Source organism: Dipodomys merriami, unplaced genomic scaffold, assembly GCF_024711535.1.
Source record: "Dipodomys merriami isolate MVZ:Mamm:240054 unplaced genomic scaffold, mDipMer1.0.p SCAF_177, whole genome shotgun sequence".
Lineage (NCBI taxonomy): Eukaryota > Metazoa > Chordata > Mammalia > Rodentia > Heteromyidae > Dipodomys > Dipodomys merriami.
In genome coordinates this window covers 196,684-223,623 of record NW_027203126.1, presented here as the reverse complement: position 1 = coordinate 223,623, position 26,940 = coordinate 196,684, and the positions used below count along the sequence as shown (strand labels likewise).

The 26,940-nt window shown below is 49.3% G+C and overlaps 3 protein-coding genes across 7 annotated transcripts in view; 1 reads left to right on the top strand and 2 right to left on the bottom strand.

Moving 5' to 3' along the window:
• Positions 1-6,319, bottom strand: part of LOC138829826 (acetyl-CoA carboxylase 2) — an 82,976-nt gene extending 76,657 nt beyond the window's left edge. For all 3 annotated transcript variants that reach the window (XR_011372746.1, XM_070026357.1, XM_070026355.1), the window contains exon 1: positions 6,215-6,319. The gene's annotated coding sequence lies outside the window, so the exon portion shown is untranslated. The remainder of the gene's footprint in view (positions 1-6,214) is intronic.
• Positions 6,320-9,839: 3,520 nt separating this feature from the next.
• On the bottom strand, positions 9,840-19,843 carry LOC138829806 (uracil-DNA glycosylase-like). The gene is made up of 6 exons (XM_070026322.1): positions 19,429-19,843; positions 18,765-18,860; positions 15,109-15,206; positions 14,499-14,587; positions 13,729-13,907; positions 9,840-10,907 (listed from the first exon to the last, which is right to left on the bottom strand). The coding sequence occupies exons 1-6, from the start codon at positions 19,723-19,725 to the stop codon at positions 10,767-10,769; spliced, it is 900 nt and encodes a 299-aa protein (XP_069882423.1). The 5' UTR covers positions 19,726-19,843; the 3' UTR covers positions 9,840-10,766.
• Positions 19,844-22,854: 3,011 nt separating this feature from the next.
• LOC138829825 (DNA oxidative demethylase ALKBH2-like) lies at positions 22,855-26,407 on the top strand. Of its 3 annotated transcripts, none has more exons than XM_070026353.1 (4): positions 22,855-22,872; positions 23,197-23,598; positions 24,770-24,968; positions 25,708-26,407. In XM_070026353.1, the coding sequence occupies exons 2-4, from the start codon at positions 23,328-23,330 to the stop codon at positions 26,009-26,011; spliced, it is 774 nt and encodes a 257-aa protein (XP_069882454.1). In that variant the 5' UTR covers positions 22,855-22,872; positions 23,197-23,327; the 3' UTR covers positions 26,012-26,407. The 3 variants fall into 3 exon arrangements, with proteins under 3 accessions (XP_069882454.1, XP_069882453.1, XP_069882455.1); XM_070026352.1 differs by lacking the exon at positions 22,855-22,872 and adding an exon at positions 22,984-23,091; XM_070026354.1 differs by lacking the exon at positions 22,855-22,872 and having other exon boundaries at positions 22,984-23,598; positions 24,866-24,968.
• Positions 26,408-26,940: the final 533 nt, after the last annotated feature.

Genomic DNA, 26,940 nt, shown 5'->3' with positions numbered 1-26,940 from the left:
GAGAGCCTGGCCTGCCCAAGGAGAAGGGCAAGAGGAGGAGGCTGATGAAAATGGATTGAAATAAGCCGGGCGCTGGTGGCTCACGCCTGTAATCCTAGCTACTCAGGAGGCTGAGATCTGAGGATCGTGGTTCAAAGTCAGCCCAGGCAGGAAAGACTGTGAGACTCCCATCTCCAATAAACCACCAGAAAACCGGAAGTGGCGCTGTAGCTCAAGTGGTAGAGCGCTTGCCTTGAGCTAAAGAGCTGAGGGACAGTGCCCAGGCCCAGAGTTCAAAGCCCCACGACCGACAAAAAAAAAAAAAAAAAATGGATTGAAATATGCCAAATCTCTTTTCAAACATCATGAGGTCATAATGGCATCTGCAACAAAAACATCACTGACATCTCTGGAGGCTGCCAGAGGGTTATTCATGACTCTGTAAATAGATTGGGGGGTTGGGGGATCAAGCAAATCCCCAGCCTGTCACATAGACTCTCTCTGAGGAACGGAAGGACCAATGAAAGTCACACGTTTGTGGCACGTGCGGGGTTCATGGAAGCAGCAATGCACCCACATCCTTCACCATCCATGCTCAATGACTTACCGAACCTATGCCACAGCGCTACTTCTGGTTTTTGAGTAGTTTATTGGAGATAGGTGTCTCCAGGGACTTTTCTACCCTGGCTGGTTTCAAACTACGATCCTCAGACCTCAGCCTCCTGAGTAGCTAGGATGACAGGCATGAGCCACTGGTGCACGGGTGGGTGGGGTTGATAATCCCAGCTCATTCCTGACATCATAGCGTTCTGGCGGCTGTGCGGAGATAGGAGCCACAGAGCAACTGCTTTTGCCAAGAACTCCAGCTGTCCGATTTCAGCCAACCCCTTCCTGGGAGAGGAGGGGGTGGGGAGAGCTTTCTGCCCAAGGGCTGTCTCTAGCCTGAAAAATTATTTGGTATATGGCAAGACAGGCTCCAATGCTGTTCTAGAAATGTCCAAATGGCCCTGTGGAGAAAAGAGGTTCCCCATCCCTGCCTTATCTCTGGCAGAGAGTCAGGAGAGTCAAATCCAGAATGTGACCAATTTTACCAGCAAATTATCCCTATTCTTTTTCCAACAAGTAGCTGGCATTTCATAAAGAGAGGGGGTGGAAATAATTACACCTTCAGACTTCAGACTTCCTGATGAACTGGCTCTAAGACATCATCCAGGTTCCAAGCGATGAATTCAAGGAATCCTGGGTGTATTGGCTATTGTTGTGTGCATTAGGACAATGGCTCAAAAGAAAACATTCATCTCCTCTTTTAAAGATATGAACTAAAAAGATTCATGACCAAAATGATTAAGCGGCTCTGAGGTTTTCTTCAAAAAAATATGGGCAGGCTGGTAGCTCACATCTGTACCCAGCTACTCAGAAGCTTGAAATCTGGAATATCAAAGTCCAAAGCTAGCCCAGGCAGGTTCAGCAGCTGACCACCAATGGCTCACGCCTATCATCTGGTTACCCAGGAGGCTGAGGTCTAAGGATCACAGTTCTGCCTGGGAATGTGGCTTAGTGGTAGAGTGCTTGCCTCGCATGCATGGAGCCCTGGGTTCGATTCTGAAAGTACTGCTATGGCTCAAGTGGTAGGATCACAGTTCAGAGCCAGCCTGGGCAGACAAATCCATAAGATTCTTATCTCCAATGGGACAGCAAAATAAAAGCTGGAAATGGAGATGTGGCTCAAGTGGTAGAACCTCGGCCGTGAATTCAAGCCCCAGTGCAGGTACAAAAAACCACCAGCAAAAAGACAGGCTGAAGCTGGGTACGGTGGCTCACACCTGTAATTCTCGCTACTCAGGCGGCCAAGATCTGAGAATTGCAGTTTAAAACCAACCTGGGCAGAAAGGTCCATGAGATTTTTTTTTTTTTTTGGAGGGGGGTCTGGTTGTGGGGCCTGAACTCTGGGCCTGGGCGCTGTCCCTCAGCTCTTCAGCTCAAGGCTAGCGCTCTACCACGTGAGCCACAGTGCCACTTCCAGCTTTTTTTCTTTTTGCTTATGTGGTGCTGAGGAATCGAACCCAGGGCCTCAGGCATGCAAGGCAAGCGCTCTACCACTGAGCCACCTTCCCAGCCTCAAGGTCCATGAGATTCTTATCTCCAATAAACTACTTAGAAAAAGCCAGAAGTGTCCCTGTGGATCAAGTGGTAGGGTGCTAGCCTTGAGCACAAAGAGGTTCAGGAACAGAGCCCAGTCCTGAGTTCAAGCCCCAGGACCAGCAAAAAGACAGGCTGGAGGGCATACTAATTGACCAACCAGCAAGCTGAATGAGCTTGGCAAGGTTCTGAGTACAAATCCTGGTACCCACTCTCCCCCAGCTCTCCAGAACACACTGCAGTTAATGATGTGAAGTTTTTGGTGGAAGAGGTTAAGATACTGATGTCTGCAATTTAGGTGAAATGAAGAATTTAGAGAAAACAGATATGAGAAAGTAAATACAGCAAGGGTGGTTATACAGGTGTTCACTATAAAATTATTTCAATTTGACTCAAAATATTTATAATATTGGGGAACACTAGAGGAAAACAGGTGTGCATGTTAGGTAGATAAGGGGAGAAAACATGGGGTTCATTTTGCTATTCACACTCTCTCTGAAGATGATGATGATGATGATGATGATGATGATGATGATGATGATGATGATGTTGTTGTTACTGGAGCTGGGTGCTGGTGGCTCAGGTCTGTACTCCTAGCTACTCAGGAGGCTGAGTTCTGAGGACTGCAGTTCAAAGCCAGCCCAGACAGGAAAGTCTGTGATATTCTTATCTCCAATGAACCACTAGAAAGCTGAAAGTGGAGCTCAAAGTGGTAGAGTGCTAGCCTTGAGCAAAAGAGCTCAGAGATAGCGCCCAGACACTGAATTCAAGCCCCAGAACTAGCATTGGGGAAAAAAAAAGATTTGTGTGCACTAACAAGTTCAAAATATATACAGGGGCTGGGAACATGGCTTAAGTGGCAGAGTGCCTGGCTAGCAAATGCAAGGGCCTGTGCTCAAACCGTAGTACTTCAAAAAGAAAAGACAAAAAAGGAAACATGCTGGGTGCTCACATCTGTAATCCTAGCTACTCTTGGAGACTGAGATCTGGAGGACAGCAGTTCAAAGCTAGGGGACAGAAAAAGTCTGAGAGATTCTATTTCCAAATTAATCAATAGCTGGGCAGGAAACGTGGCTCAAGCGGTAGAGCGCCTGCCCAGAAAGCAAGGTGAACAAGTACAAGGCTCTAAGTTTAAATCCCAACATCAGCAATAAAATAAAAAACCCGAGGGCTGGGAAGGTGGCTCAGTGGTGGAGTGCTTGCCTTCCCTGCACAAGGCCCTGGGTTTGATTCCTCAGCACCACATAAGCAAAAAGAAAAAAGCCAGAAGTGGCACTGTGGCTCAAGTGGTAGGGTACTAGCCTTGAGGTGAAGAGCTGAGAGATAGTGCCCAGGCCCAGAGTTCAGGTGCCACGACCAACCAATAAGTAAATAAAAAATAAAATAAAAAACCTGAGTACTATCTGCTAATGCTTGTAGCCCTCACTACATGGGACGCTCTGAATCAAGCATTTTATCTCCATCCAGTGACATCAGTGCACGAGCAGTCTTGCTTTATTGCAAAGGAGCTCAGGGTTCGAGAAATTGATCTTACCCAGCACCCCGGGCAGTAAGTAGCCAATCTGCTTCCTGAACATTCTGGAAGGATCTCTTCCCTGCCCATCTCCTCTGCCTGGTTACCTTTTGCTTCTTTTTCTGCCTTTGGCTTCAGTGTGCCCCACCTCAGGCCTACCCAGGTCTCCTTGTTGACGATAGCATGTCCCTTTGCCTTCAAAGCTGGCAGTCAGGGTATTTCATCCAGAGTTCTCTCTGATCGGAACTACTGGGGATGGACATAAGTTTGCTGATGCCAAGGCCAGACCCCTGATACACAGGAGGCGCAGATCTGTGCCTAGCTCAGGGGTCTGCGTGCTTAGCAGAGCCCACCCTCTACCTAACTAGAGATCTGCCTGAGTTTCCTCAGCATGGAGCTGCAGGCTCAATCCCCTCAGCCCTCAAGGCACCCTGGCTCTTCCACAGGGACACATCACAGGTGGCAGCGTTGTGGGTAATCTCAGGTGACAGGAGGGTAAGCTCTGGGTGGCTAGACAGGACTTAAAACCCAGGTGTACCCTCATTTCTCACCAACTTCTGATTTTTTTTTTTTCTTTCTCTCACTCCACCTCTTCCCAGCAAGTGAGCATTTGACAAAAACAATTTTGAAGCTGGGAAGGTAGCTCAGTGGTAGAGAGCTTGCCTTGCATGCATGAGGCCCTGGGTTCCATTCCTCAGCACCACATAAGCAAAAAAGAAAAAAGCCGGAAGTGGCGCTGTGGCTCAAGTGGTAGAGCGCTAGCCTTGAGCTGAAGAGCTGAGGGACAGCGCCCAGGCCCAGAGTTCAGGCCCCATGACCGGACCCCCCCCCAAAAAAAGAAAAAACAAGTCTGATTATAAAGGGTTTTATAATTCAATGTGGGCACAGGGTAGACCCCAACCAACCCACAAAAGCCAGGACTGAGCCAGTTCCCCGGCACCTGAGTGAACCCACATATATGAACGTGCATGTGCGTTCCACATCCCTTCCTCCCACCCCCACTACTGCATCCCAAAGGGAATAAGTACAACAGCAGGTCTATTCCAGCTGTTTCATTGATTTGTGAAGAATCTTGTTGAGACTGAGCTATACACACACATACACACACAAGGTGGAGCTAGGCACCAGTGGCTCATGCCTGTAATTCTAGTTACTCAGGAGGCTGTGATCTGAAGATCGAGGTTCAAAGACAGCCAGGACAGGAAAGTCTGTGAGATTCTTATCTCCAATGAACCACTAGAAAGCTGAAAGCGCAGCTCAAAGTGGTAGAGTGCTAGCCTTGAGCAAAAGATCTCAGGGACAGCACTCAGGCTCTGAGTTCAAGCCCCAAAACCGACAAAAATAAAATAAAAAGGTGGAGCTTTCATTAGTTGGAAAAGAGTGATACAAACCCTGGGTAAATTGAATTGATGTTGCTGGGACCAAGCACAGGCCAGGGAATGAGGGAAGGGAAGAGGAGGTGACATTTGTCATCTGACTGGTCTGAGCCAATTATAAAAAAAAAAATTCTCTGAATCTTGCTTCCTGGCCTGTGGAATGAAATAAAGAACATCTCCTTCCCAGAACAGTCCCCAGAGTTATTTGAGGTCAGATAGCTGAACACCTGACACATTCCAGTTACCCAATAATTGAGACCTCCATTTCCCCACTGTGCCCAGGTTGGACTCCCAGCATAAAACACACACGACCCAGCTGCCTGGAAAAATGTGTCACTCACTATGAGAGCAAGAAGAGCTGCGTGAACAAGACGTGACACGTGCATGCAGTTTTCAGATTCATGCGCTCCCAACTGCATCCAGGTTCCTCTGGGTCCAGATAAACAAACCCACCTTTCAAATGGACACTCAACTCAAAATACAAAGGAAACAATAGAAGACGTTATCCCAAAGTTAACTACCCAGTTATCCCAGTTTCTACCCCTACAAAAGCTTAAGATCGACATCTATCTATGTCACTGGGTAGGTAGCCCCATAGTACGTAGCCCTACAGTCTCGTTATACAATGATCGGATTTCTTCTGCCTCAGACGTAAAGGTACCAGAGGACAAGAGAGTTTACATAACCTCTGAACAGGAACAAAGAAAACACCTTCACCCATGACCTCTGTCTATCCACAGCTTATCAAAGGAAATCGCAGATTGGGGAGATACCAGCCCCTCCGATCAGCTAAGTTTTCCCCGTGAAGAAAATCAGGTCTGGTAAAGAACCTGCAGGCACACTTAGAACAACAATGCAATTAGAAACAACTATTTGTCTTTCAGTTTTTAAACTGAAAGCCCTAAGTCCAAGGATTGCCCCCCTCAGTCCTGGACAAGCTAGAATGGCTGGTCACTTCATGTGCACAGAGGCCCACACCAAATTTAAAAACCATAGTAAAGGGACAGATCAGAATTAAGAGTTGCATACTGTGAGGGCACAGGACTCAAGATCACAAAGTTTTACACAAACCGTGTTCAGCAGTAACCTCAAAGGGTCCCTCAGAAACCCCAAGTGCCTCTTTGTGACACCTACTTAATTCCTGCCCCCTTGGATGCTGGCTTTGTAGTTGATGAGGCGGGCTGAGGCGGGCTGAGGGCTGACTTACCCCTTTATTGCCTCTGCCGGGCTTTTCCCATGTTTCTCTGTTGTGTTCTTGGGGCCTCCTTTTTTCCACAGTGTCCACCCTGAGGGCTTGAATCTATGCCTGTTTGCCAAAGGCCTGAATGGCAACCTGCTGGCTGCTGTAGACTGTGACTAAATGTCACTTCATAGATTAACCAGCTCCAGCTGTTTAAAAATATCCTGAAGCATTTAACCTTCAAAGCCCTGACTGGCAGCAGTAAGGTGAAGGGGGAGGAGGGGCAGGCCGTATGTCCCTCACCAGGGCACTGTGCAGGCCATTTCATTCCAAGGAGTGCTACCTTCCACTCCTCCACCCTATAGCTCTATTTCTTTCACAGAGGGGGATCTGGGCATGAAATACCTGTCTTCAGCAAAATCACTGTCAAATGACAGGTTGTCTGTCATTTGAGAACCTGGCCCACAGAGAAAGGGCCTGAGAGGAGGGAGCAGGGAGCCGTCTCTTCTCTTCTCTCTCTAGACAAGATCACTACTTACTAGAATGTTTCTGATTTCTTGGAAAAATAAAAAAAAAAGCTTGTTCTATTCCGGGTCAGGTGGCCCTAGCTGGGAAGAAGGGGGCAGAGCAGAGGAAATCTGCACCTGCTGTGGCTGGTTAGTGTTCCAAAACATATGGGATATAGGTCACTTCCAGACCCAGGAGAGCTGAAGCCACACAAAAGCGCATTGTGCTTGACAGGGAATAGACAGCAGCAGGGAGGTCCCAAGCTTCTCATCCGTAAGCAGAAGAAATGGGCAAAAGCACCAGAGTTCACTCAGAACTGTCTCTCAGATGGATGTTAGTGGCTCACATCTGTAATCCTAGCTACTCAGGAGAGCTGAAGATAGCAGTTCAAAGCCAGCTAGGGCAGGAAAGTCTGTCAGACTCTCATCTCTAATTAACCACCCAAAAGCCAGAAGTATAGCCGTAGTTCAAGTGGTATAGAGGGCTAGGTTTGACCCAAAAAGCTCAGGGACAATGAGTGTCCAGGCCCTGAGGTCAAGCCCCAGGACTTCAAGAATCAGAGTTCTAATCACCTACTTCATCACATGGAGAAAAAATTAAATGTGCTGAGCTTTCTCACTACTTAACTACTTTCAAAAAGATCAAGATCTGAGGATTGTGGTTCAAAGCCAGCCTGGGCAGGAAAGTTTGTGAGTCTCCATTCTCCAATTAAACATGCATAAAAAGAAGTGGAGCTGTGGTTCATGGTAGAGCACTGGCCTTAAGCAAAATGCTCAGGATAACACCCAGACCTTGAGTTCAAATTCCAGGACTGGAAAACACACACACATACACACACACGAAGATATTGATAGAAGCATCAATCTTTTCAAATATACCCTGAATCCAGGAGGTCAGATCTATCCAGAGATTTGCCAAAATTAAAAAAAAAAATCATGAAATTGCCACTTGAAACCCAAGGCCTTGAGCAGGCTAAACCAGTGTTCTACCACTGAGCTACAACACCCAGCCCTGCATAAATAAGTATTGTGTGTGTGGTGGGGGGGAATCTCTGGTCTTTCTTCTCCTCACCCCACGTTTCAGAGAAAGGAATAGGAAATGTGCACTGAGAAGCCAGCAAAAAAAACTGGAAGTATTGATTTCTTGGCCTAACCAACTCCCTGAAGTACTTGGTATAGCCTAGTATTTCCAGAGGCCCTGGGTTCCATCCCTAATACCATCTTCTGGGCCCCGGATTAGCCACTGCTTCTAATTTGGGGATAGGAATGTTCCTCTCAGGTTCTGGGATCATAGGGATTAGGGTCTCCAACAAGTTAGGCAAGTACTTTACCACTAAGCCACATCCTGCCCACCCTCCGAGAGAACTTCACATTGAGAGACTTTGAAGTATGAAAAAGCTACTCCCCAGCAGGCAAAGGTTCCAGCCAGCCCGTCCTCAAGTTACGCCAAGACAGAAGACTTCTCCCAAGTAGCCCAAAGCCTCTCTGTTTTTCTTCATCCGTCTGGAAGGTTTGGCTAGAATGAAGTTACTATCACCATGGCATACATGTATGCCAAAAAGGCTTGCTTCTCCATTAAAAACCCTTTCTCAGTTTTTAGTCCCAGAAGCAAAGTGAAGCAGACAGTGAATTCCAAGTAGAAAAGGATATATTTTGTAGCATATAGCTAACAAGCTAAGGCTTGTTTAGAAAACAACAACAAAGGGCTGGGAAGGCGGCTCAGTGGTAGAGCACTTGCCTTGCATGCCTGAGGCCCTGGGTTCGATTCCTCAGCACCACATAAGCAAAAAAAAAAAAAAAAAGAAGAAAGAAAAGAAAAAAGCTGGAAGTGGCGCTGTGGCTCAAGTGGTAGAGCGCTAGCCTTGAGCTGAAGAGCTGAGGGACAACGCCCAGGCCCAGAGTTCAGGCCCCACGACTGGACCCCCCCCCCAAAAAAAAAACAAAACCCAACAACAAAAATCCTATCAACTCAGTCTGACTTTGCCCCTAGCAAGACTCAGATCAAAACCACATAGCGAACTTTCACACAATTATTTTGCAACCAGGAGTTGGCAGGATGACATTTACGTAACTGACTTCCAAGAGTCATTCTTTGGGTACTTGTGTGTTGGTTCTGGGGCTTGAACTCAAAGCTTGGGTACTGTCCTTGAGCTATTTTGCTCAAGGCTAGCACTCTACCACTACTTGAGGCACAGGTGTACTTCTTTTTGTGTGGTTTACTGGAGATAGAAGTCACACATATATTGTGTGTATATGTGCATACATATACAAATGTACATGATATGCCTTACATATGACATAGCAATACTGATCTTCATTTTCTTCCTTTTGGATTTGGGATGCTCTGTCTGCGGCCCAGGCTGGCCTAAACTCTTGCCTTATTGGCTCAGCCTCCAGTGCTGGCCTTTCAGGGTCTATCATCACGCTTGGTTCTGATATTCTTAAAAGCATCCTGCTGTCTTGTTTCTTCAATTCTTACAGTAGCTGCTTCTCCCTACGCCCAGCACTGTGCTAGGAGAAAGGTCCCAGAGCTTAATGGGTGTAAAAACCTTACCCCCCTCACCTCTGCCCCAGGTAAGAGAGTCTTGAGGAGACTTCTTCCTCCTTCCTGAGCCTCCTGCTGCCCCCAAAGAATCATAATCCTTTCATAGACAAGGGAAGAAAGGCACAGGGAAGAAGCAGTTTCCAGTCAAGAGTGAAGTCTCCCATCTCATACTGCAGGATGGCACACAGTTCCATCCCCCTTCTCCCATCATGCTTTGCTTCCTTCCCCAGCTACAAGCCTCCATACTAGCAGGCCAAGGAGCCACCATTACCTCCAAACCCCACACACATCCATTCTCAAGAGTCTAGAAACAGTCACAGGGTATGGCAGAACACAAGCAGCATGGACGTGCCAAGGTTCCCAAGGAAGTCCTTTTCCTGGCTAAGAGCTGACACTTTCGGGGACCCCAGAAGACTCCAAGCTAGCCTGCCCAGGCACTTAGGGGTGGGTGCTCCAGGCCTGGCCGGGCAGAAAGAGGAAGAGGGAGAGGCACTGACTGGGGACAATGGTTACTATGGCAACCTGATAGGCCAAGTACAAGGGCGGGCCAAGGGCTTCCCAGGAGCCAAAGAGCAGTCAGCACCAAGGAAAACTTCAACCATCTTTTATTAACAACAGGCGCAGAGTTAACACTTTAACCCCACTGTCCAGGATCCAAGGTGGAGATGGGATCCCATAAAGATTGTCTCTTAAACAAGAATTGAGAAACACTGCCCAACTACACAGGTACTTTGTATTTAAAACAAAAAACTCCAGTGTATAAAAATATACTCCAAAATGATTTCAGTACATTAAAAAAAAGGCACTTGGGGCTGGGGTTATATAGCACAGAGGTATACAGGCCTGGGTTTGATCCCCAGTTACACACACACCCACACACACCAGCATACACCCCCCCCAAAAAATAAAAACCCAAAGTGTGCAGCAATCTGCTGATATGGAACGCCGATTCTTCACAGCCCTAGAAAATTCACCCACCCTACACTAAAACAAAACCTTCATTCTCTGGGTCCAAACTCCCCCACTTACTCCAGAGAACAACCAGAGAACAGGACGGAGACCCATCCGCTGTTCCTGCCTGTTCCCCTCCACTCCCAACAAGGGAAGAATAGGGACCCCACCCTGCCCACCCCACCCTTTGCCACCTTGGCCCATACTTCCAAAGAAATAGACTCAAAGCTTTCTAAACAATGCACCCCAGAACCTATAAAGTCTATCTAGCAGGTCAAAAACAAGGAGCAGCTAGAACCAAACTACTTGTTGGGCCCAAAAGCTACAAGTCTCCTCTTTCACCCCCCAAAAAAGTGGGATTCAAGTGAGTGTGGATTTCAGGACAAGCCGCCTGGCCCTTATCTTGCCTGGATGGGAGGCGCAGGTGCGGATGGTTAGAGGAACTGCTATTTCTGGCTGGATAGGGCTGCAGGCCCTGTGCAGCCTACTTGAATGTCAATGACCCCACAAGTGACAAACACTTCCACAGCAGCTCTTCAAAACCACCCCTGGAGTCAGACTGCCCCTTTGCGTGGGGTCACAGCTCTTTCCAGTTGATGGGCTTCTTGCCAGACTTCTTCAGCAACTCATTGGCTTTCGAAAAATGTCTACACCCAAAGAACCCTCGGTACACGGACAGTGGGGAGGGATGAGCGGTCTGCAGGATGTGGTGCCGCTTCTGAAAAAGAGTACAGTACAAGGTGGCAGATGAGGGATGGGTAAAGACAACCATGCAATTCCTCTTTGTCTTGCCTGTGTATTAGGTAGCACAATCTGTGGCTCCCACCTAAATATAATCTAGCTACCCAGGAGGCTGAGATTTGAGGATCATGGTTCAAAGCCAGCCTCGGCAGGAAAAGTATGTGAGACTCTGATCTCCAATTAACCTCCACAAAGCTACAGGAAAAGTTGTGGCTGCAGTAGTAGAGCATTAGCCTTGAGCAAGAAAAGCTCAGGGACAGCAACCAGGACTGAGTTCAAGCTCTAGGACCAAAAAGTGCTTCGATTTTTTTTACATGTCAACTCTAGTTCATCTGCGTGGGGGACACAACTGGCCATTTTTGCTTTCACCCTTATTCTTTTCTTTGCCAGTCTTGGGGCCTGAACTCTGTGCCTGGACACTATCCTTTAGCTCTTCAGCTCAAGGCTAGTGCTCTACCACTTGAGCCACAGCACCACTTCCGGCTTTTTCTGCTTATGTGGTGCTGAGGAACCCAACTCAGGGCCTCATGCATTCAAGGCAAGCACTCTACACTGAGCCACCTTCCCAGCCCCTTTAACTCCTATTCTTATCTGTACTGAAATAATGGGTTTTGCACTTAAACCTACAAAATGGAAAGGAAGCAGCCCAGCACAGACACAGTGGAACACAGTCAGGAGCACTGAGCAGAGCCAGACAGCGTGAGTTCTGGTCTCTGCTCTGCAGTCCATGACAGTGCCTAGTTCTGATTTCAGAGCAGGAGCAGATGAGGAGTACTGACACAGTGGATTATGGGAAGGGCCACCAACTTCACAACACTGGCAAGCAGCACAGCTGGGCTGGGAAAGGCATGTCAGCCAGCCAATCAGCCTGCTGGGAAGAAAAGAGACCCTAGGCTGGACAAAGATGAGCAGGGAGTGGGGCACCATGGAAGATACTGGGGGTTCAGCCAGCTTATAGCTCCTAGGAGAAACCAAAGAGTAAGGGCCAAGAAGCTGGCTGGAGACCATCGCCAAAGCAGCTGGGCAGCCTAAGTAAGCCCAGATCTTGAGAAGGCATTGAGCACGCCCAGCACAAGCAGATCAGAGCTGAAGCAAGGCAAAAGGGCATCAGGGTGCAAGGCATCTGAGAAGCAGAGACAGACAGAAGCATGCAGGAAAGTATGAAGGATTGCCACGTGCAGGAAAACAGGTGGGTACTGTGCATGGCAGGTACCAGATTTCTGGCTGGACAGGTGTGCACCGAGTGGTGTTTTCTTACTGAGGAGTGAAAGGGGTAACAGGAAGGAGGATGTTGAGTGTGATGTGCTTCTCCAGACACCTGTAGCCTGATCCTCATGTGCAAGCCTCTTACCTTACACAAGGATGCGCCTACTAATCATGATTACCTATGTTCTGAGTAACAGTGACGCTGGCCTTAAACCTGCCTGGGGCAGAGACAAGAAACCACTTTCATGCACATTTCTTACCTACTTAAATAGCAACTGTTCTCATGTGTTACCTGCCATTCCTTTTCTAAAAGAACCCAGTACTGTGTTCCCTCATACAACCTCTGTAGACAAAGCAGCTATTTAATCAGGTTTGTACACTCGACCGTTCTTTGCTTGTGAACACATAGATGTATCAGAAAGTGAAGCTAGCTGGGTGCTGGTGGCTTACACCTGTAATTATAGCTACTCAAAAGGCTGAGATCTGAGGATCACTGTTCAAAGCCAGCCCAGGCAGGAAAGTCTGTGTGACTCTTTATCTACTACCATTAACCACCAGAAAACTGGAAGTGGTGCTGAGTTCAGGGTCAGTGCCTAGGCTGTCTACTTCACTAAAGAGAAAAGAGAATTGGGTGTGATAGTGTATCTATAATCCCAGCTCCCAAGACTATGTTGCAGGCTAGCCTAAGCTGAATATTGTTTCAACATATCAAAAAATTACAAAAAAAATACGAGGGAAGTCTGTAGACTTCTATTGCTGGGTTAGAATGCTACCACCATCGGGTGTGGACACACTGAGCTGACTGAGCTCCAGCCCCAGAACCCTGAGGGAGAGATCCAAAACAAATTCGGGTAAGCTTATCCACCCACCCCAGAAATGTTTGCACAAAGGGAGACTAGGCACAATCAAGTTCACATGACACTAGGGGTGGACCTGTCTCGCTGAAGGCCTCAGATGCCCCGGGTTGCCCGGGTAAGCCTATAACCTCACTTACAGAGGAAGCACTTACCCATAATTCCCCCTGCCCATCCTTCCCAAGTCAGCAAGTCCTCTCTCCCTCCTTCCTCTGCAGACACCTGCCTCCACTGTTAACCTGCCTGCTTGCCCTGCAGAGAAATGCTGGCGGCTGGCTTGGGAGTGTGAGCAGAGGTGACTGTGTCAGGCAGGAATGGGACACTTACAGGGGCAGAGTTGACTGGACTCAGATGCGTGGACTTAGGGGAAGGGACCAGGATTTCAGGAGGTCTCCTCTCAGCGAGCAGGTAGGTGCACAGGTGACAGGGCACGCAGTGCTTGTGGCATGCTCACACTGCGCTCACAATCCCAGCTCAGGCTCAGTGACTACCCCCTTGGAGCCTTGCCTCATCTGCACGGAGCCAGAATGGCACTTGGGGACCTTTGCGCCTCTGCCCATGGCATTTTCTGCCTGTGCCACTAAGCCTCAGGCTGGCCAGTTCCTTCCTCATGCACAGCCAGTCATTGCTGTAACAGAATTCGGCTCCAAGACTCTAAGCGCTTTGGTAACTAACATGTATTCCCATGGGGCTCGCAGCAGGGGGAGGGGGTGTCTCCAGGGACAAAAACCAGCCTACCCTGTCGATGGCACTGCCTTTCTTCTGAGCATAAGAGCCCCAAAGCAAGAAGACCAGCCCGCTCAGGTTCTGATTGAGCCAGGACACAACCGCATCAGTGAATTGCTCCCAACCTCTCTCCTTGTGGGAGTTCGCTTGATGGGCCCGGACGGTGAGGACAGCGTTGAGTAGAAGCACACCTGCAAACACAGGCCACAGGCAGGTGAGGAGGTGCACACCACCGCGGTGCCAGCCCCCACAGCAGGGATCAGACACAGGACGATGAAACCAATGGATCAAGAGCTACATGAAATCAGGACACAGAAAAGGTGGTACTGTGACAGGATAAACTCTGGGCACTCGAGGGCACCTGATTATCATCTCTGCCCTCAGCATCTTGCAACAGTACACATGGGTTATATCAACAGAACCATCTAAGACTATCACAAGTGATATTAAACAATCATAGAACATTAAAGAATATACCCTAGTATTCCACTGAAACAAAAATCACTACAAGAAGCCAAGAATAACACTCTTCTCTTTTCCTGCTTGTTGAAATGTTAAAAAAAAAGGTCCAGGTTGGCCCAGGCTACAGTGAGTTCATGGCCAGCCTGGGCTGCAAGATGAAAGGCATGTATTGTTAATATACATGTACACAGATATCTTCTCTACTCAGCCATTTTATTAATGCTACCTAGCAATTCATGGTAGCTTAAAACAAAATGTTAATGAGCAGCAGACAAGATGGCTGGTGTCGGGTCAGAATATACCCAGCAGGGCCGGCTTACCTTGTTTGGCCCATCCAGATAAATCTCCATGGCCCGGATGCACAAAACCATCTATGTCTGTAGACAACTCTTTATAAATGTTTTCCAAACTAGAAAAGAACCAAGAGAACACATGAAACAATCTACTGCCTACTTGCTCAAGTCTGATGATACTATGGAAGATACGTGTGGGAAAAGGACAGGTAAAGCCGGTCCTTAGAAGGAAGGGCCACCCAGAGCTCAGCTCTGTGATAAACACCCAGCACAGATGGGGAACCTGCCCAAGACCTTGCTGGGACTCAGGGACAGGCTAGCACTCAACAAGGCCTTTGGACACTGACCAGCCTCTCCCTCGATGCTTAGCTTTTTATCTGTCCTCTGTGTGTATGGCATACAATCCCCCTCAGAGCAGTGGTTCTTCCCGAGTCCTCCAGACTTCCTATAGTGCACAGGCCAGCCCCAGTTCCGCACAGTGAAGTAGTCCCAAGTGACTACTATCCACAGTGGCAGGCTGAGAACCCCAGCTTCAGAGCCTAGGGAAGGAAGCTTCCCCAAGCAAGGTCACTAGTCATTCACTCTGTTCACATCTGCAAGCAGCAACCACTGGCCAGGAATAGTAAAGCAACTCTACCTGGGTGGAGGAGGGACTGGCCTTTGGACACTAAAGCAGAGCCCGTGAGCTTGGTTGGGTCCGTGATAGGGATCCTGTCCCAGGATGACAACCTTCACCTGTGAACATGACGCAACAAGGGATTAACCACGTTGAGGCATCACCTGGCTCAGAGATATGGGGAGGGACAAGACAGTGAGAAGGGAAGCCGATTACTGGCCCAACCCACCACCCTGCCTTTGTGTGTCCCACCGCATGGGCATCTGCTAAATCAGTTTGGCGCTCAGCCCCACTCCCGGGCAGCAGCTGGCTGGTGTCCCATTTCAGGAAGCCATTGCAGGGATCTAGCTCAGATCCTTACACTCAGGAGCTGAGTGTGATATGAATTCACAACAGAGCAGCTTCAGTCAATGTATTTTGAACCTTCGCAGATCCATCCCCTGTAACTTTCAATGAGTCAAAGCAATTCAAATTCACCAACAGGAGCAGAGATAGCTGCTGACCTGTAACCTGGATCAGCTGAAATCAGGACAATGAGGTCAGGTCCCAGAGCTGTGGAGTAGGCGGCAAGAAGCAGCAACAGTGCCCACCTAAGATGTTGAAATGCAGCCCTGCTGTGCCTGCCTAATCTTCCCTGCTTTAGGCCTTCTTCAACCTTCCCCAGCTGCTGCCACCCCTACCCTCTGCATCTGTACCTTTTCAATCTAGCTGCAAGCATTCCTAAGGACTAGAAAGCTGTTTCCACACCTGGAGCCTAGTTGGCAGCATCTTCTCTATGGTACAGGCCCTGTAGGGCAGCTGTCCACTTCTGGGGTTCTGATCCCTGATGAAGACTGATACTGAGCTTCTCTTGCTTGGTACTAATGCTCATCCACAAAGCCACCCTGCTCTCCCATCAGATCCCTAGAGAAGCAGAGATTGATGCTTTTTATATTTCAGTTAGGGTCTCAGTTATGTCTGGACCACAATCTTCCTATATATGTTTCCTCTACAGCCAGAATGACAGGCACCTGCTGCGACTCCCAGATTACTGGCTGATCTGGGGTCTTGTGAACGTTTTCCTCAGGCTAGCATTGAGCTGAAATAAACGAACTCCACCTCCATGGAGTTAGGATTACAGACAGAAGCCACTGTTCCCAGATCCATACCTCTTTTTGGTTTATATTGATCATTGATACTCAAACAAGGAGAAACCTAGTACTGAAGAAGACCAGTTTTTGTTGTTGTTGTTGTTGCTTTTTAAACTTTAAACAAGAAGCTATATTCCATTGTTTCTCTAAAATGAAAACCAAAAATTCGGGAATCATCAGGCATGACCATCTATTCACCTGCTTTAGGTCTACTTGATTTAGAGCAATTAGCCCTGCAAAGAGAAACCACCTCAAATGATCACACAGGTGGTAGGCAACAGGTTTCATGGTGTCACAAATGGCTCCAAGTAGGTTCAAAAGCAGAAACCAGGGGGTGACACAGAGGCCAGGTTGGGAGGTAGGCTACCGCCCTATTTATTGAGGATAGGGCTTTCGAACTCAACTTTCATAGTTCATGCAAGTGAAGCCTGGCTGCCTTCCAACAGGAGACTGGAGTGATTGGGTTGGCAATCAGCACCTACCCAGAGGATGAATTGGCAAAGGCAGGCCAAGAGTCAAGAGGTAGAATTAAATAAAATTAGAGCATGTATAAAAATAATTACTCTCACACAAGTAGAGAACAGTAGTTCTAGGAGCCTGGGGATGGGGAAAGAGCAGCTAGAGAAGATGGCTAACAGCTACAGGTGTGGTTGGCTAAGAGTAATAACATTCTATAGCACAACAGGGTGACTATGGCAGATAAACTGAATAGGTAACCAACAGATGGAATTGAAGATATGAATGTTCCCAGCGATAAGCAATGACGCACATCAAACATGTGATGGACATACCAGTTTCTTTATTTTGGGGAGGAGGAGCTGTCGTGGGGCTTGAACTCAGGGCCCAGTGCTGTCCCTGAGCTTTTTTGCTTGTCTAGTGATCTACCACTTTGAGCCACAGCCCCACTTCCAGTTTTCTAGTGGTTAACTAAAGATAAGAATCTCACAGAGGGGCTGGGAAGGTGGCTCTAAGGTGGCTCAGTGGTAGAGCGCTGGACTGGGAAGGTGGCTCAGTGGTAAAGCGCTTGCCTTGCATGCCTGAGGCCCTGGGTTCGATTCCTCAGCACCACATAAGCAAAAAGAAAAAAGCCACAAGTGGCGCTGTGGCTCAAGTGGTAGAGCGCTAGCCTTGAGCTGAAGAGCTGAGGGACAGCGCCCAGGCCCAGAGTTCAGGCCCCACGACTGGACCCCCCCCCCAAAAAAAAGAATCTCACAGAGTTTCTGGCCTAGGCTGGCTTTGAACTGCGATCCTCAGATCTCAGCCTCCTGAGAACTAGGATTACAAGCACAAACCATGGGCACCCAGCTCATATACCACTTTCATTGATCAGATAATACACTTTGTATACAGGCATCAAAATGTCACACTATACCCCACAACTATGTACCATTACTAGGTATCAAGTAAAAAAATGAAAGTACATTTAAGAACTAAGAAGAGAAGAGAAAGAAAGGATAATTTTGAAGCCAGATGGCCACACAACTTACTCCATATAAACCACAGGACTTTTGAAAAGAGTCTATTTACAAAATGCCCACACCAGAAAGGCAGTCTCTCTGTGTCAAATTATACAGATTGAAGTCTTTTTCTTAACTGGGTAGGGTCTGAATGTACTATCCTGTGAAAAGAGGATCTCCTGATCTCATTTTCTTTCTTCTGCCAGTTAATTTAGCAATCAGGCAGCTGGGGGCAATGTGAAAGGATGGTGAAACTATTAAATGAAGAGCTTAGGCAATTCCTAGTGGATTTCCATTACACAAAAAACTACTGCATACTGATTTTACCACTGGACAGCCTAGTTTTGTTTTGTTGGTGCTAGGTAAATTAAATACAAGAGCTTGGGGGAGGAGGTGGGGAATTCCATCACTGAGCTACACTGTCCTTCTTTTTGCCTGTTATTCAGAATACTTATTATATGTGCATCTCTGAATACACACCCTCAATTCCCCAGATCCATAATCTGTAGCAAAAATAAAAAAGACCAATGATTGCCGGGCGCTGGTGGCTCACGCCTGTAATCCTAGCTACTCAGGAGGCTGAGATCTGAGGATCGCGGTTCAAAGCCAGCCCGGGCAGGAGAGACCGTGAGACTCCTACCTCCAATAAACCACCAGAAAACCGGAAGTGGCGCTGTAGCTCAAGTGGTAGAGCGCTCGCCTTGAGCTGAAGAGCTGAGGGACAGCGCCCAGGCCCAGAGTTCAAGCCCCATGACCGACAAAAAAAAAAAAAAAAAAAAAAAGACCAATGATCGTTGAAATAATATGGGGTAATATACAATAAAGGTGTCTATGTATATATATCTATACTTAACGTATACTTAATACTATAGAAAAGGTCTTTTCTTACTTGCTACAAACACAGCACTTCAGTAAGTTACAAAGAATATATATATATATATATATATATATATATATATACATACATACACATACATATAGTCAGTGGAACATCAGGATTTGTGTTATTTATCTTGAATTACTAATTACAGTTTAACTCCAGTGCTTAGAACTAATCCCTCCTCTAATAAATTGTACCAATGATACTTACATCTCTTATGTCACACATCTGGGTCCATGTGAAGACTTGGTGTGGGGGAGGATAAACAGTGTAATGTTTTCTTTCTTCTGCAACAAATCCCATTAGCTAATTTAAAAATAAGATTAAAATCAGTCTTGGGGGGGAGAAAGGGGGAAGAACTCAGTAAAAAAGCAAGTAGCTCCCTATCATGTTTTAAATCCAAACCCATTTAAAAATCAGCAACAACAAAAATCATCTGCCTGCCCTGCCCCGCCCCGCCCCCAATCCTTAACCTGCCCATTTCTTTCCTCCGGGCTGGATCCAGGGCCGCATCTAAGTGGATTTGTCTGCCTTGAGTTCTTGATGGTCCAACCAGTTCCTTCTCCTCCCCTTCTCGAAAGAGTCAAGCCTAGCTCAGTCTGTGATGATTTTTACTACACCAGCCATTCCTGGAGAGCAAACTAAATGGCTTCAACAATGTTATTATCTTACAGGGTTTAACAACTCTAACCAATAAAAGTGTTCCGGATTCAAAACACCAAGGCGTTATTTGCAGCCCTCTGTTGTGAAAAGACTATTGGAGAAGGTAAGAAAAGCCCGTGAAAGGTACAGTCTATTGGGAAATTTAGCCTCCTAAACAAGACAAGGCCTGCCGCCCCAAGGGGCACGGCTCTGAAACGTGACCTTCCTTCACCTTTATGAAGTAGGGTTTCCCGAACTCCCCGCTGAGATGCTGCTTCCAGCTCTCCCCGAAGCCCACCGGCACGTTGCGGGCCGCGAGTCGGAGCAGGGCGGCGGCCTTGTTCCTCTGGATGCGGCCCAGCTGCTCGGGGCTCAGGGGCGAAGAGGGCGGCGTGCCCGGCTCATCCTGCCCGGCTCGGATCTTCTTGGCAGGGCTGGCCTGGAAGGGGTCCCCACAAAGGCGGGTCACGAACCGCACCGGCCCTAGCTTCCGGCCCCAACCCAAAGGTGGATGGCAAAAGACGCCCATTGGTGGGGCAGGAAGGAGCCAAGCCAGACAACCGAAACTTAAAACGCAGAGGAGCCGGGAGCCAGCCCGTGACACCCCCACGAAAGCCGCCCGCGAAGGGGACCCCGGGCCCGGGCGCCCCGCTCTGCGAGACCCGCCTCACGCGCCCCACGTGGCCTTTTCGCGGCAAAACCCTTCCGGTCCGGCCCCCTCGCTCCTGTAATTGGACGGCGGGCTCCGCAGGGCGGAGCCGCTCAGCGCTGATTGGGTCCCGTGGCCACCGAGGCTCGACTCCATTGGCCGGGCTCCCAGCATGGCGGCCCGTGAGGGACGCCGGCGGCTGTTTTGAACACGTGGAAGCCGTGCGGAGCGCAAGGCTCCGGTGGAGCGAGTCAGCGGTGCACCTCACGCCCCCTCGGACAGGCAAGACTCCCCATTTTCTTCCCCTTTCCTGTGCCTCGTTCCCAGCTCCCCGACAAGGCCCCTCGTCAGGTCTCACCGCCTCCTCGCCGCTCTCCTCAGCTGCGGCAGCCACGCCGGTCCCCGGGGCGGCCGGCTCGGGGCTGCAGGCAGGTCGCTTCCGGGAGGGGTTCGGGGAGAAGAAGGAGTAGAGAGTCTTCTGGCCGATCATCCCGGAGTCGGAGAGGGAGCGGACGCGCGGTGCCTAGGGACCCGAGGCTGGCGCGCTCGGCGGCGGCGGGCGGGTCTGCGTTTGGCGCCAAGCGGCCCGCGCATGCTCCGAGCGGGATGGAGGCGGGGGTGGTGGTAGTGGTTAGGGGCCGGGGGACCCAGTGCGCATGTGCCGGAGGGGATGGGCGCCTCGCCCCCGGGGAAGGTGGGACCTGGGAGGCCTGAGCTGGATTCCTCCGTTGTGTTGTCCCTTTGACTCCACCCCTCAGCAGTGTAAAAACTGAAACCTGGGTGCCTTGGGGTGAAGTGAGCCTGATAATAGTTACTAATCTACTTTCCACCACCCAGTGTACTGAGGGTGAAGACTTTGAGCTGGGAAAACATTTTGCACAAGGTTTTATTTATCCGGGAAACTGCGCTGCCTGACCCCTCGGTTAGAAACTCAACTACTCTCCCAAATCTGGAGTGAATGGACAGAGATAAGAGATTTCATCAAGGCAACTTACTTTTGCACACACACAAAGTGCAATACGGTTCCTCTACCCAGAGCTAGGTAGAGCAGTTTGCTAGTTTTTGCTTTGTTTTGTTTGCCAGTCCTGGGGCTTGAACTCTGGGCCTGGGCGCCGTCCCTGAGCCTCTTTGTGCTCTAGGCTAGCGTCACTTCAGCCACAGATTGGCTTCGGGCTTTTTCTGATTAATTTATGGGAGATGAGAGTGTCATAGATTTTTCTGCCCGGGCTGGCTTGGAACCGCGATTCTCACATCTCAGCCTCCAGAAGAGCTAGGATTACAGACGTGAGCCACCAGCAATCTTTCTCCTGTGCCTGCCTCCCTCTCTCTGCATAGACCTTTGGGAGTGTGGATCCTAACTCCTCCTTATCAAGGAGTTAGGCTCACATTCTAAGTATGATTGATTACCAAGGCTAGAAAGGGGGCTATTCTTTAATTCTTATAAAAGGTTTACTCCCCTCCCCCCCCCCACAGCTGGCTGGGGTCGGGACTGATGAGGGATGGCTGACCAATACAGTTGGAGGAGGTTGATGAGGTCAGTGGAAAACTCCCACTCCAAAGGTGGACTTAATTCCTTTTAACTCTGTTGATAAAGATGTATCTTCCTAACAAGCAGCACACCTGGTAGTTGGTTTTATTTTTTTTACTCCTTTGATAAAAATTCACCTCCCTAATTTGGCTGGCTGGTCATAAACAGGACAGATAATAGTTATAATTGAGTTAAAAGGGGGAAAAAAGCAAAATGAAGTTCAGAAAATAACAATATACAAGATGAAGGCACTTTGGTGCCTTGAAAAAGTTAGGTGTGTATATGAAGTTTGCTTACATTTATCCTGCGTGGTGAGAGCACTGTTGGAAACCTAGACTGACACCCTTGTGTCCTTCCATAATTTTAGAATTTAGTGAATAACAAATTCACAAGTACGTCCATTTTGTTGGCTTAATTTCCAAGTATTACTAAGGTCAAGTTTTTGCCCAAGGCTAGTGCTTTACCACTTTGAGCCACAGCTCCACGTCTGGTGTTTTGGTGGTTAATTCAGGATCAGAGTCTTAGGGACTTTCCTGCCTGGGCTGGCTTTGAACTGTGATCCTCATATCTCAGCCTCCTGAGTAGCTGGATAACAAGCATGAGCCACTAGTGCCTGGCCTTGGTATGTTCTTTTATCCCACTAATATTAATTCTCAGATCACACATAATACTTTTTTTTCCTGCTTATGTGGTACTGAGGAATCGAACCCAGGGCCTCATGCATGCAAGGCAAGCACTCTACCACTGAGCCACCTTCCCAGGCCCACACTTAATACTTAATAGAGAGGATACAAAATGGCTAGGAAAAAGTTAGAGCAGGGGTTGGGGGAGGGAGTTCCAAGAGGCTTTGCCTAAGGCAAATGCCGGAATGGTAAGGGAGTTGCTGCTGGTGACTCGGAAAGATTCTGGTAGACACTTGTCCCTGAGTGCTTGAGGCAATTGGTTTCAGGCTTACCAGATCTGGCTGAATGGCAGTTCCAGTGAGTCTTCTCTGTCATGTAAACAGGGTAATGGAACTCAGCTAGAGCCTCCCACCCCAAGATATAGACACATGTTATAGTAACTGGGAGAAGGCTGACATGAAAAGGTACACACACGCGCACACACACACACACACACACACACACACTCCCATTCATTTGAAATTTTGGGGCAAACCATAGGGACAGAGGAGAGATCACGGTTCTCCCAGACTGGGGTGGAGGGGGGAAGAAATGAGAGCCAGATGGCCTCATTTATGGATCTCCCACCGGCAACAGGACGCTTTGAGACCACATGCTGTTGTCCTTACGCCCTGTCCCAACTCTTAAGTCCAAAATCTCTGAAGAGCATTGAGCAGCCTCTAGGGCTTCACCGCGCCTGCGTGATGTTAGGCAGGCCCCACAGCAGGGCCCTGCGATGCCCGGGCAGGCCTGCAGGCGGCGCTGGGGATCACCCAGGGACCCAAGCTTGCCAGCCGGCCGGAAATCCACCCACTGGCGGGCGGAGCTCCGGGCCGGGTGATTTTCCTGCAGCAGCTTGGGGATTTGCGGGGCCGATGCCCGGACCCTGAACTCCCTCGGCCCTGCGGGGCGGGGGGGGGGGGGGGGGGGGTGGGAGGCAGTCACTCCTTCGAGGGGTGACTTTGGGCACCTTCCCCCGCCCCCAGGGGCATCCTGGTTTGGTTTGGATGGGTTTCCATACTGGGCTGTGGTGTTGCAGATTCTGGGGTTAGAAAGGCAGGTCTTGCCATTTTTCAAAGTTCTGGCGCCTGGAAGGGCCAGCAGATCGTGAGAGCCAGGCGTGGGAGATGCCGGGAACCTAAAGCTCTGCTTCCTTCCTAGGCCCTGGCTGTTGTGTCTGTGAAATGGGCACCTCCTCCACATGATGGTCGCTGTGATCCACTGGGGACGGAGCTGGGGCACGAAGGCACCTGGTCCCTGCCTCACCACGGACCTCCAAAGGAAAGGCCGGGATGGACAGATTCCTACAGAAGCCAGCCCCGGGGGTCCTTTTGGGAAAAACAGCCAAGCAAAAGCCCACCAGAGAAGAGGCAGGAGAAGATGGAGGAATGGCAGAGAAGAGGCCCAGGAGAGAGACCCCCGGGGACACCAGCCACCAGGCAGGCCTGAGCTGGAGGCAGATTCGTGGGGAGGGTCTGAACTGTGATTACACCATCCTGTTTGGCAAAGCAGAGGCGGACAAGATTTTCCGCGAGTTGGAGCAAGATGTGGAGTATTTTACTGGTAAGGGGAAGGCTGCGTTGATCTTACGTTTGGAAAATCTGAACTCAGAGGATTTATGAATTCCTGATGGATTTGGTGAAGGGCTTGGGCTATAAATCGGGGATGGAAGGGAACAGAAGAAAAGCAGGATTTGTCTGTCTACCGGTAGACAATAGAAGACTAGGGGAAATCTGCCTGGTTGCTGCTAAGTCACTGAGGAAAGTTAAAACAGGCTGGGTTCCGTGTAAGGCCAATGGAATCAGAATCGTTTGGATTTCAATATTAAAAAAGGAAAATCTAGGTCTGGGCATGTGACTGAGTGGTGGGACACTTGCCCGATGCACACATCTGGGGTTAGATCCAGGCATAAAACAAGTTTTCATGGGATTGTCAGGTGCAGGTGAGGGCTAGAAGCCCTAGAGCAGGACGCTGCTATACACGCAGTAAGTCCTTTATCTGAATGCTGAGTGGTTCTCAATGCTGCCTGGGGGGTGGGGTGGGGGGAACCTTGTTGCTCCTGCAAAGCTGGAATGCAGGTCCACTCCCACAGCCTAGTTTCTAGTTTCCAAGTGACACGGATGCTCTGGGCCCCAGGACCACCCATTGAGAGCCTGCTCACTGACCTTGCCCAGCCTGGGCTGTGTAACCTCACAGGTGACAAAATGAAACCTTGCTCAAAAATCTTGTGAAGAGTATTTAGGAAACAGTGATCCATGTTTCTCTTAAGTATAGGGCAAGAGTCACTTTTTTTTTTTTTTGGCCCGTCCTGGAGCTTGAACTCACAGCCTCTCTGTGCTCAAGGCTAGCACTCTTATCACTTGAGCCACAGCGCTACTTCTGGCTTTTTCTGTTTATGTGGTACTGAGGACTTGAACCCAGGGCTTCATGCATGCAAGGCAAGCACTCTACTGCTAAGCCACATTCCCAGCCCACATTTTTCTTTTTGAGACTGAGTCTTTGTAGCCCAGGCAAGAGTCCAACTCTTGCTTCCTCAAGCTGGGGTTATAGGCATGCACTACCACACTCAGCAAGATTCACTAAGCTCCCATGAAAATTTGGGGCAAGTCACAGTGATGCTTGAGGTGGGGTCAACAGCAGGCAGTGTACACCCTGGGGAGCCAGCGTGTCACACTCTCGTCTGCATCTCAAGGGCTTTATGGGATGAGTGAACTGCCATGTTCCATCTGCACAGGTGCGCTGGCAAGGGTGCAGGTGTTTGGGAAATGGCATGATGTGCCGAGGAAGCAGGCGACCTATGGTGATGCTGGGCTGACCTACACGTTTTCAGGCCTTACGCTGTCTCCAAAGCCCTGGCTTCCAGTTCTGGAACGCATCCGGGATCGAGTCTCTGACGTGACAGGACAGACCTTCAACTTCGTGCTCGTCAACAGGTGTCCCCTTGCCCTGACGCGTGGCCTGTGTTTTTTCTCTATGTGTCTTCTCCAAAGGGAAGTTTGTGGTCCTGTCATACTTGGTTCAAGTTGTTCTTTGGGCCAGGTTGTTTTGGACAGCGGTTCCTGGAAGGGGTCTGGGCTAGGGTGAGGTGGCTCAGTAGAAGCACTTGTGACAGTTGGGGCTGTAGAAGGGAAACGTGTGCCTCATAGGGCATGGGACACATGCTCGGCTTCCACCCAGTAGATGCCAGGAGCACCTGCCTCCACACAGATGCCTGGCATCTCCTGGCATCTCCCTGGCTACAAAGCCTAGGCCAAGACAAGGTCACTCTACAGGACGTTCCCTGAGGCTGTGACCTTTGACCTGGGAACTAAGTGGAGACCCCAAAGCCCACAGGCATCTGGAGAAGAACAGGGGTCTTTGGGGTGTGGCTGAAAAGAGCGAGGGAGGAGTGGGGTACAGAGTGTACTTGGAGATAGGCAGGGCCAGACGGCCAAGAATGGGGGTTTTATTCTATGTGTAGGGAGCGATCGTTTTGTATGGCAGGCTTACATGCAAGAGCTGGGGACTAGGAGACGTGTTGTGAGCCTGCACGCAGGACAGGTGGGCCTGGGTCATAGGCGAGGCTGACCTGAGGGCCCTGCCAGAAACACGGCGGGGGCAGCCCTCGGCACACTGCTTCCTGCAGCGGGGGGAGAGGCTCTTCTTCTATGCTGTCCTTGTTTCCCATCACAGGTATAAAGACGGCTGTGATCACATTGGAGAGCACCGGGACGATGAGAGGGAACTGGCCCCCAGGAGCCCCATTGCCTCCGTGTCCTTTGGTGCCTGCCGGGATTTCTTCTTCCGGCACAAGGCCTCCCGAGGGAAGCCTGGTGGCCGGCGGGGGGACACAGTCAGGCTGCAGCTGGCCCACGGGAGCTTGCTCATGATGAACCACCCGACCAACACTCACTGGTACCACAGTCTCCCCGTCCGCAAGAAGGTTCTGGCTCCACGGGTCAACTTGACATTTCGTAAAATTCTGCCTAAGAAATGAGAGATGTTTGTAACAGTTAGCACGACTGTCTCCTCCTTCTCTGTCTATTCTGAGTGAGCCTGAAGCACAGAGGTAGCTTGGTGACTTTTATTTTTTTTTGGCCAGTCCTGGGGCTTGAACTCAAAGCCTGGGTGCTGTCCCTGAGCTTTTGTGCTCAAGGCTAGCCCTCTACCATCTGGAGCCACAGCTCCACTTCCATTTGATTAATTGGAGATAACAGTCTCACACTCTTCTGCCCTGGCTGTTTTGGAACCATGATCGTCAGAACTCAGCCTCCTGAGTATCTAGGATTACAGGCGTGAGCTGCCAGCTCCCAGCTTGATGACATTTTAGGACTTGTTCTGTTATAGAACAATGTACAGTGCAGAAAGATGGTGTTTAAATCAAACCCACAAATTATGAAAGAGTGGCAGTTGGCTTCTTTTTCCCCTAACAAAATGATTTTTTTTATTGCTATAATACACAGCAGATACAAAAGTACCTTTAGCAAATACATAAATCAGCAGTCACCATGGCACAAACTACTAGCTCAACTTAGGTTTTTCCAGAAAGAAGTGACTACTACTTTATAAATAAAAATTAGAAAACAGATTATTTGGTGGCTAATGCCTACTAATTTACAAAAATGAGGAAGTTAGCTTTCAGGCAGATTATCGCTCACATTTACAACACTGGCCCTCAGCCGGCCTCTGAGGGAAGGCCGGCTCCCGGCCGACAGCCCAGGCTTGTGCCCCCACACTCCCCCCTCCCAACCCCCAAGCCTGAGGAGCAGGGATGGGGCAGCCCTCACGCTCAGTTACACTTTGCAGGGCCACCTGAGGCCACTCAGTGTCACGTGACACAGGTGTGTTCACTCCCACATCAAAGCCCAGGTGTGCAGGGCCGGCTGTGGACACATCAGGCGGTCCAACCTGCTCTCACACATGTCC

What these genes read in the sequence shown, in the direction of transcription:
- LOC138829825 (XM_070026353.1), top strand. Translation starts at nt 23,328, where the DNA reads ATGGACAGATTCCTACAGAAGCCAGCCCCGGGGGTCCTTTTGGGAAAA. An exon ending in AGATGTGGAGTATTTTACTG is followed by an intron (nt 23,599 to 24,769) that starts GTAAGGGGAAGG and finishes CCATCTGCACAG; the next exon opens with GTGCGCTGGCAAGGGTGCAG. An exon ending in AACTTCGTGCTCGTCAACAG is followed by an intron (nt 24,969 to 25,707) that starts GTGTCCCCTTGC and finishes TTCCCATCACAG; the next exon opens with GTATAAAGACGGCTGTGATC.
- LOC138829806 (XM_070026322.1), bottom strand. Translation starts at nt 19,725, where the DNA reads ATGGGCGTCTTTTGCCATCCACCTTTGGGTTGGGGCCGGAAGCTAGGG. An exon ending in GGAAACCCTACTTCATAAAG is followed by an intron (nt 18,861 to 19,428) that starts GTGAAGGAAGGT and finishes TTTTTAAATTAG; the next exon opens with CTAATGGGATTTGTTGCAGA. An exon ending in AGATGTGTGACATAAGAGAT is followed by an intron (nt 15,207 to 18,764) that starts GTAAGTATCATT and finishes TCATGTTCACAG; the next exon opens with GTGAAGGTTGTCATCCTGGG.